Below are 10,469 nucleotides of genomic sequence, written 5' to 3' on the forward strand. Positions count from 1 at the left end.
AATGTATAAGTTTTAAATTTTTAATTTATATTTGAATTATTTTATTTATGTAATATTTATATATTTACATATTACATACCAGTTTTATCATCAATCGATCCATCAATAAGCTCCTCTTTGGCAGTAACAAAGTCTTTGGTATCGGTTAATTGGGTAGGTGTACCACTAGATAGAACTTCATCAAGTACTTCCTTTTTGACTTCCACTAAAGGCACTGTGTGTTGTGCATTTGCACCCTGTGACGCCTGGGCTTGATGACTCACTGTGTGAGACACCGTATGAGGCACTGATGGCGGTATTGTGTTTACATGAGGGGGTTGTTGCTGAGTCGAGATAATGGATTTTGGGGTAACTGGTATTTGAGGTTGAGTCTGTGCTTGCGTTTGTTGTGATGATGGTGGCACAGTTGTAATAGTCGTTAATGATTGTTGTGTCACTTGAATAGTACTAGATACTTGGGTCGTGGATTGAATACTTTTACTTGTCACAGTTGTAATTACTGGTTTTGTTTGTGATATTACTCGTGACACAGTTATAGGAGTTGATACACATTGTTTTTGGATTGGAACAGTATTACTAATAACGGCATCACTCACAGACTTTGCAGGTGACTGGTTAATAGTAGTTGATTCTTGCTTTATAGAAGTTGTAGTTTCTAAAGTTTTTGTCGTAAGCGGAACTTGCTTAGTCATTGTTATCGTTGCCTGTTGATTTGTTTGAGTTAAAACAGGAGTGGTTTTCGTAGATTGTGTAGTTATTTGTTGTTTTGGAAACGAATCAGCCATAAGTTGCTGAGATAAAACTGGTGCAGAAGTTGTTAATGGCGGTGGTGGTTTCGGTTCTTCTTTGGTTGGTGGACTTTGCACTTTCAAAGGTATTACTGATTGAGATAAGAATGATGTCTCTCTGTTTAAAACTTGCTTATTACTAGTAGTTTTAGGTGCTGGTACTTCATTCAATAAAGGTGGTAAAACAGAGAAAGGAGTGGGAGGTACTGGTCTTGCTAATTGTGCTTCTAAGGATGGTACTAATGGTAAACTAGGACCTTGTGAAGAACTGGAGCACAATGTAGTTGTTGCACATGCAGTATTTTGGAGCAATTGTTTCAACAATACATTTTGCGATTCCTCCATTCTATGAGTAGAATTTTTATTTATTTCCAATTCAGATCTAGTTGTTGATGATTTTTCTAGCATTGATTGAGATTTGCAGTTAGATTCTTCTGACTCCTTTTTAGATGGTGTGCTTTGTGCCAGTCTCTCAAGATCAACACTTTTATTGTCTAGTGGCAAATGACTGGTTGATTTATATTGACCTTGACCAGAAAGCTGAGAATGCAAAAGAGTTGGTGTTTGAGACAAAGTAGATTGAAGTATGCTAGTAGTAACACTAATGCTGTTAGTGCTTGCAGTCACTATTGGAGGTACAATGGTTCTGACACATTGCATGGATGTTGTGGCTGTTGTCGATGTGGAGTTTACAACCACGCGAGAAGGTGCCGAAGAACAGCTTGAACTTACTTGTAGAATAGCTTGTAAACTTTGCGTACGTTGTACAGAAGTCGCTACCACTGAACTCAATAAGTTACCAGCTTGTGTAGGAGCAGTATTCGTTCGAAGACCAGCAATTGAAGATTTTGCCGAATTTGTACCAGACAACATTGCATTTAGCATTGCATTTGACGTAATCGAGATACCTGAATTTGTTGGTGGCCTGGGAGTAATTACAGATGATGTTTGTAGGGACAGACTACTACTACTAGCTTGCGACTGTACTCCGCTAGAAGTGACTCGTAAAAATGATTCCGAAGGTGTAACCTTAGTTAAAGTAGAAACAACGCTTACTGTAGAATTTGTACTTTCTTTTGTATGTGAGATATAACTGGTTGTCATATTTTCTAATTCAGGTTTACTTGTAATTGTAGAATGAGATGTGGTAATAGAGGTCTGCAGTCGTACGTTTGTACTATTATGAATATTATTTACAGAGTTTGGTGAGGATGTACTGGTTGTAGACAGTATGTTCCCTACTTTTGATCCTGAGATCGCTGAGGACACCATAGTGACGATGGCGGTTTGATTTATAGTTGTACAGTTTGAATGATTTGTTTGTAAAGAAGAAAGTAATGTTCTCAACTGATGTGATACATTTGCAACATTGGACGTTAATTCTGTCGGTTTTGATAGAGGAGAGAGATGAGGCACTGTAGTCGTACATTTCTGCAACTGTGCTATAGTACTCACTACTAAAGGAGTACTTTGATGTGGAATTGGCGAGCTTTTTTTAGGGGCAGATTCTACAGAAGGTGAATTGGCTGATCGTATTTTTGGTTCTTTTTCATTTGATAAGAGATGTTCATTATCTGAGTGTTCTTGATCTAGATCCATTAAAGAATCTTGAAGAATATTTAGAGGCAAAGTATCTAAAGGTGTTGGTAATTCATATATCATACTTGATTTTCTGGATCTGTCTTCTTGAAGCATTTCACTGTTAGCCATTTCTGGCTTAGAGGATATGATATTATGTAACATATCTAATATATCATCAGATGATTCTTCCATTATACTCTTTTCTTCATTGAGACAATGCTGTATATAAGATTTACTAGTTTCAATTTCTGTACATAATTCATTGTGTTTTTTTTCTTTTTGAGAAGTATTTAAATTAGTATTTTCTACAATGTTAGTTTCAATTTCTTTTGATTTAATATTCATTCTTTGAGATTCAGAAGTTACATTTTCTTCTTTATTTTCATTTTCAATTGATTCCGAATCATTTTCTAAAATATTTACTAATGATAAATCATCTGTAACTGGAAATATCCTTTTCAATGAAGAAGCAGTATCTGTCTTATTTTCTGAATGAGAATTCTCTCTATTTATAGTGTTTTCAGCAGGATTGTGGATTGCTTCAAGCATACTTTCTAATTCATCAGTAGTATTCAAAGGATCATTCTTTTTATCATCAGATGAAGTCAATTCTTGATTCACAGCTATACTTGTAGTTACACTGATATTTAAAGTATTTACATTTGATTCCTCTGAATTTTTTGCCGAATGATCAGGTTCATCTTTTTCATTTTTAATTTTCACATTTTTATCTAAAATTTCTAGTTGATTTTCTTTTGTTATTGTAACAGAATTATTTTCACTTTCTTTTTTAGGAAGATCAAGTATGGACATTTTGGGTGTTGATAATGTGACAGATGTTGGTTGCACACTTAATACTAATTTTGTGGGATTATTTAATATTTCCATTGTACTTGTAGCAGTACTTTGTACAAAACTAGTGAATTCATTCTGTAAATTAGATACTGATGTTATGATTTTTTCTGAAATTGTAATTTGAGGTCTAAAAATTTCTGTATTTGATGAAGTAATTTTGGATAATGATTCTATCTTTGTAATATTTTGTTGTGAACTAACTATGTTCTCTAAAGCTGTTTGACTGAGTTTAGCAGCAATTTTGGCATCAGCCACTATACTTGCCATTGTTGATGGTAGTTGTTTTTGATTATTAAAAGAAGAAGATACCGTTTCTTTCGTTATGCTTAAAGTTGTAAAAATTGGAGTTGATTTAATAGTTGTATCAGTCACTATCAATACACTGGTAGAAGTAGCAATAGCATTTGTATTATTAGTATTAATAGTTGTATTTGCACAGGATGACAAAGAAATTGTAGACCTGCATGTAGATGATACATTAATGTTAGCATGATGAATATTTGATGATGAAATTTGATTATAAAGAACTTTATCTGAGAACAAAAATGATGTAGGACTCCTATTTGACTTCAATTCTTTTTGTGATTTTGATTGATCTTCATTAACATTTTCCGTGACAGTATTTTCTTTTGATGATTCGGAAACATTAATCGTATCTGTTTTTTCTACTTCTTCTGTGCATGATTCTTTGGATAAATTATCTTCAGGTGATTTTGTACTAGGATCAATAATTACTACTTCAGATGCACTAACAAAAGACACCATGAGATCTTGCTCAGGTGATTGATCCATATAAGATCCAGGTGATGGATTTACGCGAAGTTCTTCTTGATCAGGCGATTCCGGAGTATCTGTAACAGCTACGAGTCTTTTTCCTGATTGTAATGTCCTTACTATGTCTAATCTTAAACCTTTTTTATTTCTTGTATGGGAGGGCACCAAATCTTCATCGCTTAATATTGGTTCATCTGTCTGAGATTCAGGATTTTCTATTTGTAATATTTGCACTAAATCGTGTCCTTGACTACTTTCATTAACCAATGCATGACAAAGTGAATCATTACTATCTGCTGATAAATCTACGACCATTCCAGGCTCGAAAAGCACATACTCTTCTTGCATGTCACCTTCCAATGTTCCTGATATCACATCGACTAATTCGGAATCTCCAAATTGGTCTATAACAGTAATATCATCACTATCTCGTTGAGCTGTCGAACTTAAAGTCACCTCTGTATTTACAATAGTTTTATCATCGTCATAATCAGTAGTATCAGGTATAGGTTCCATTTTACTACTAGGACTACCCAATGTTAAAGGCCCATTATCAGATAATGAAGTGGTTTGTTTGATTTCTAAACTTGTTGGTGGAGTTTGAGGTGGCGTATGTGAATCATCATCAAAATCATTATAATCTGCACATACTAAAGAATTAATTTTTGACTGCGGTATGCCAGTTTTCCTATGAACGACTACAGATGTGTTTGGTTTTTCATCTATGTTTAAAAGATGCGATTCAGAAGTTTTTCCTTTGCTGGTCTCTGCTTTTGTAGACCACATAGGAGAACCGCCTCTTAATCCAAGCTTAATATACCCAAATCGCCCAAAGGGCAATGGATTTAGTGGATTATGAGGATTTCCTCCACCTCTATTTGTGTGATCTGTTGCAGTTGGCTGTTCCTGTGTAATAGACTGTTGTTGATGTTGATGTGATTGTTGCAATTGTTGCTGTTGATCATTTGATACTGCATGATTATTTGAAGTTTGATTTGTATAAGAACCATGTGATGTATGTGGCGTATGAGGGGTATGTGGTGTTCTTGGTGTTCCTGGATTTTCTACACTTTGTGGTCGATCTGGCATTGCTGGACTATTTCCAGTAGATTGTCTTCTTTGCATTTGCATAGGCGAACCTCCAACCATTGGGCTACGTGGCATAGGAGAGCTAGGTGGTTGTGACGTTGAAGGATGATGTGCGTTGTTTAATTGATGTTGAAGCATAGGAGATGTCGAAGGATGATTACGTGACATCGGACTTGGTGGTTGATATTGTGATATCATTGGTGAATTCGGTGGATGAGGATGAATTCTAGTATTCATAGGACTGGGAGGTTGCGAAGTTTGATTTAATTGTTGTTGCAACATAGGTGATCCCATGGTTTGTTGAACCATAGGACTACGAGGCATAGGAGAACTTGGAGGTTGTCCATAATTCTGTTGCATTTGTTGATGAAGTTGCGGACTTGGAGAATTTGCAGGTTGAGCTACCATTGGAGAACTTGGAGGTTTTTGCATATGTTGTTGTTGTTGTTGCTGCTGCTGTTGTTGTTGCATTTGTAAAAATTGTTGTCTCTGTTGTTGAACTATTTGTTGCTGTTGTTGTTGTTGTTGTAGCAATTGTTGTCTTTGTTGTGCCATTTGCAATGTACGTTGAGTCATTGCATTTTGTCCATCTTGAAGAATTGTAGTATCGTGCTGTTGTTGAATTTGATGTGAGATCTGTTGTCTCTGAAGCATCTGTTGATGCTGTTGATTCATTAATGACTGTTGATTAGGTTGTGGACTTCCAAGAGGGGAACGTTGTCCGTATACGATCCCTCCTTGTAACTGCATTTTGGGTCTTTGTCCAGGTTCTACTACAGCAGGTGGACGGACAAAACGTTGAGTAAGACTATGGACTCTAACTCCTTGATCTCCGATAATTTGTTGTGTATTTCGCGTATCCGGAGTAAAAGCACCTGGACTAGTTGCAAGTCTTCCACTAATAATCGCACGATGCTGTGGAGACGTCATTCGAGCAGCTGAAGGACCACATATTCCTGGTGAAGGCATGGCACCAGGACTAAAAGGACTTTCTTCGTTCTGTGAATGTGGAGTGCCAATTCTTGGTGACTGTTGCATGTTATGAGGTGATATTGTGCCTGGATTTCCTGATTGCGGATTACCAGGACTGTGTTGTAATAAAGGTGTATTAGGACTATGTTGAATGATAGGAGTTGCCGGTGAATGTTGTATTATATTTGTTGGAACGTTTCCAGGGCCTGGACTTTGTGAAACAAGTGCAGCAGGACTATGCATCGGTGAATGTTGAGAAGGCGACATCAGCGGTGAACATGGTTCGCTGCTTTGTTGTTGAGGTTGTCTTTGTTGCTGTTTACTTTGATATTCCTGTATTAGCATGCCATGTTGACGAGTTTGTTTGCGACTTGCATCTAGCTGCTTTTGCAATATTGCTTGCTCACTGGAAATACGTTGTAATTCAGCCGCATCATTTTCTGCCAATTCGTTTCCGGATTTTCTTAACTGTCGTTGTTTGCTATTGAGAGACTGTAAAATCAGAATAATTTAACTGTAACATGTCTGTATGGTTTAAAATGCCAGAAAAACGAAAACGCCGCAACATAAAAATATTCTATCCTTACTTTTCGTATTTTACGCAGCTTTTGTACCTCAGTTTCGTAATACTTCAACTGTTGTGTCAACACTTGATGCTGATGATTTAACCATTGCTCGTACTGCAGTTGTATCTGGCGATCCTGTTCATTCACAATATTTTCCGGAGGTGTAGGCGGAGCAGGAATCTGGGAGATATTAAATGTGGCAACCCTTGCTATAAAAAAATTTTATTTTGATTTTATATTATTTTGATTTTATATTCATTATCATATTATGTGTATAATATATTTCATATAAAGTGTTCACAATACTAACGTTCTGGTGGTGTCTGAGTTGCAATTGGTTGTCTAGGCACCTGAGCTGTTAGTTTCGTCGCATCCGGTATTGCTTGCTGCCAATTGGTACCTGGAGCGGATGGTGGACTTGATGTACAAGATGGCCTAATTACAGGAACTCCTCCAGGTACTGATGTAATTCCTTGTGGAGGAGAAGCAAGGGGTGCAGAACCCAAAACATCTGCATTAAATTGTTCAAACTCACTGTCACTTAGAAGGGATCCTCCGGGAGTTGTAGTGTCGCTTTGTTGTTGTTGTTGTTGCTGTTGTTGTTGTTGCTGCTGCTGCTGCTGCTGTTGCTGCTGCTTTTCTTGTTCTCGTTTTTCTTGTTCCAATAATTCTTCCAACAATAATGGTTGTTCCTGTAAACACCACTACTGACAGCTTATCGAATCTCCAACCAATTTATGAAATATTATGGAAAAATTTATGTGTTTCAATGAAAAGATTAAAAAGTGATATATAATTATATATATATACTAAATTCCTATATTATAATATTTTATATAATCATTAATTACATATTGAAACAAGACACACTAATTATCCCAATAAATGAAAAAAATAATACAAACATGCAAATATTTTATTCCTAACAATTATTAACATAAATATTATTTAGATAAAATGATGTTTATATAAAATATGAACATAAATTTCTAACTATAATGAAGCAAATTAATACACAATCTTTGAAGCCTAATATTTTCTATTTAAAACATACATGCATACATAAAAATGCAACATTTTTTATTAACAATATATATTATATAATAATTGTGTAAAAAATCTATTATAATTTTTATTTTGGAAACAAAAATTATTTGAAAACATTCTTTATTTTTTAAATTTATTTTATTTTTATTGTGATATAGATTTATATTATTATTATTATTAATACAATATATAAAGAACAACATATTATTAATGAATTATTTAATAATAAAAATTAAATAATAAGAATAATTATATTATAATTTTATTAAAAGTAATGTAAAAAGAAATATTTTTAATAAATATGTAGATTATAAAAGATATATATTTTTAAAATATTAATATCTACATCAAAAAATAAAATAGAAAAGAAAATAGTATTAATGATAAAAAAATTTCCATTTTAACTTTCAATATTATATATAACAAAAATTTATTTTAGATGTTAATATGATTTGATGTTTATTGTTTGAAAAATAATATTATTTTTATCAGCAACAAAATGGAAAATAAAAATGGTGCAAAAATACTAAAAATAATTTATATAGTAAAATTTTTGAATTTGAATATCATTGCAGGTGATATTATACTGAATGCTGAAAAGTCCCCAAGTCTTGCTCACCTGCAGAAGCAAGGGTCTTCGGTGAGGGTGAGGTGTCATTGCGGGCGTACCAGTATGTACCACAGGGGCCATTGGTGGACCCGCCACCGGTACTGGGTGCCCTATATGGATTGGGGGCCGCGTCATACCCCGCCCACCTGGACACAGCCCCATCTAGACATGCACCAACACCAATGCATTGCAAACACCCAGGCGAAAACACCATTTTACCAGCCAATACTTTTATATACTTTTATATTAAATTACTTGCCTACATCCTACATTCATAACAAATTTGAGATTTCCTATTCTTGTTTGTTATTATACTTAATAAAATTTGATACTTTATATCATACACTTATGATAAAATTCAAAATACTATAAAATTACAAAATTAAAAATAATTATTTGACATTAAAAATACAATATCCGCGTGACCGTATATCAATTTATATTGAATTATATAGTATATTAATAAATGTATCAAAGAATATATATATATATATATATATATATACACATAAAAAAATATATATTGTATAAAAATCATAAAAATAATTGTAAATAATAAATTAATCTAATATATAATAAATTAAGATTATGATATTTAATTTTTATTATAAAATCAAAGATTGATTTTGTAATTTGTGTTATGTTTTTTGAAAAGCGATCATTATTGATTGCGAGATATTTAGTATTTTTGTGGTTAGAAGAAAGTGTTATTAGATATAATTGCATAAAAAATACGCAAGATTAAAGCGATGCAAAAACATCAGAACATCAAGAATATGTCTAACATATACAAACCTGTATTGGTCCAGGATAAGGGGGTGGTGGTCCAGGATATGGAGGCGGTGGTGGTGGAGGTGGTGGTGCAAGAGGCATTCGAGGGCCAATCATATGATTTACAGCAACCACTCTACCAGCAACATTTGGTACACCTGTTACTCTCATACCAAGACGTTGTTGCTGTGATACTATAATAATAAATTTAAGTTAGAAACATATTTAAGATAAGTTATTTAGAATGTTGTAGAATTATGCGATTGTGAATATATTTTAATATACATACCTTGGATATGTGTTTGTGGTATTCTCTGAGGATGTCCAGGAAATGTAGATGGATAACTGACTGTAACAGTGTTAGTTGATGTAACAACACCAACTGCTCCATCAGGCGAAAGCAAGCGAGTTCCTGGAGGCATTGGCCTACCCATTGCTGCAGCTTGCTGCACATGCTGATGCATTTGTTGTTGTACAACAACTGCTTGAGCATGTGATTGAGGCATAATCGTAGATGACTGTTGTGATGTTTGTGATGTTGCAGTAATAGGTGTTACTGTTTGTGCTTGTGTTGGAGCATTAGATGTCTCTGTTGGTGTTTGTACTGTAGTTGTCGTACATGTGTCACTTATGTCAGTGTGCACCGCATTTGTTACATTTAATTCTGTCGATTTTCGTTCTTCATCCTTAACCTCCTTCTTTTGCTTTTCATCCTTTGTCTCTACTTCAACTTGTTCTAAATCTAAATCAAGTATATTTGTTTTCTCACCACCAGTAATGTTGTCTAATTCGGGATCTGCATATTCCAAAATATTAAAATCTGCTCCCATTTCAGCTGTAACAAAATGAAGAATTAAAATTTATGTTCAATTTTGGTATATAAGGAATATTTATTGTAATTATTTTTCCGTTAATTTAGTGAAGAAATATTTTAAACAAAAATTCAGTTTGCAACAAGTTACAAAAATAAAATTTTTTAAAAAAATTCAAATTAAAATCATTTTAATGATTTTGAAACACTATATATTTTTGTCTTCATAGCATTATAATTAATCTCAAGATTTTTTACATTATGATTTTGAAATTATTTTGAATTTAGAAATCTGGAATAATTATAAAAATATTAACTTATAAAAATAAAATTTTAAAACTATTAAATTATATTAATTTATGACTTATATATAATATAATAATAATAATTATTATAATATACAAGAATTTGAATCTAGTCAATATATTCATTATTTACATCAGAATGAAAACATCAAATTATATTCATTAATTTATGTATTAGTAAAATAACTTCCCATATTAATTTTCTTGATAAAATATAAAAAAAAAAATTTATTATAAATGTAATAATTATTAGATTTTTGTTTCTAGACATTAAATATCAAATAAAAAATTTTTAAAAAT

At 33.2% G+C, this 10,469-nt stretch overlaps 1 protein-coding gene across 20 annotated transcripts in view; it reads right to left on the reverse strand.

Moving 5' to 3' along the window:
* LOC102678847 (histone-lysine N-methyltransferase 2C-like) overlaps positions 1–10,469 on the reverse strand; it is a 30,410-nt gene that overhangs the window by 5,546 nt on the left and 14,395 nt on the right. For 14 of the 20 annotated variants that reach the window (XM_031510557.1, XM_031510556.1, XM_031510559.1 and 11 more), the window contains 6 exons: positions 9,343–9,888; positions 9,078–9,247; positions 8,292–8,444; positions 6,936–7,329; positions 6,647–6,834; positions 80–6,551 (listed from right to left, as the gene is read on the reverse strand). In XM_031510557.1, the coding sequence (XP_031366417.1) occupies positions 80–6,551; positions 6,647–6,834; positions 6,936–7,329; positions 8,292–8,444; positions 9,078–9,247; positions 9,343–9,888 (7,923 nt within the window). The remainder of the gene's footprint in view (positions 1–79; positions 6,552–6,646; positions 6,835–6,935; positions 7,330–8,291; positions 8,445–9,077; positions 9,248–9,342; positions 9,889–10,469) is intronic. The other 6 variants (XM_031510569.1, XM_031510568.1, XM_031510564.1 and 3 more) reach the window with 6 other exon arrangements.

The sequence above is a fragment of the Apis dorsata genome, unplaced genomic scaffold (genome assembly GCF_000469605.1).
Source record: "Apis dorsata unplaced genomic scaffold, Apis dorsata 1.3 scaffold_242, whole genome shotgun sequence".
In the NCBI taxonomy this organism is placed as follows: Eukaryota; Metazoa; Arthropoda; class Insecta; order Hymenoptera; family Apidae; genus Apis; species Apis dorsata.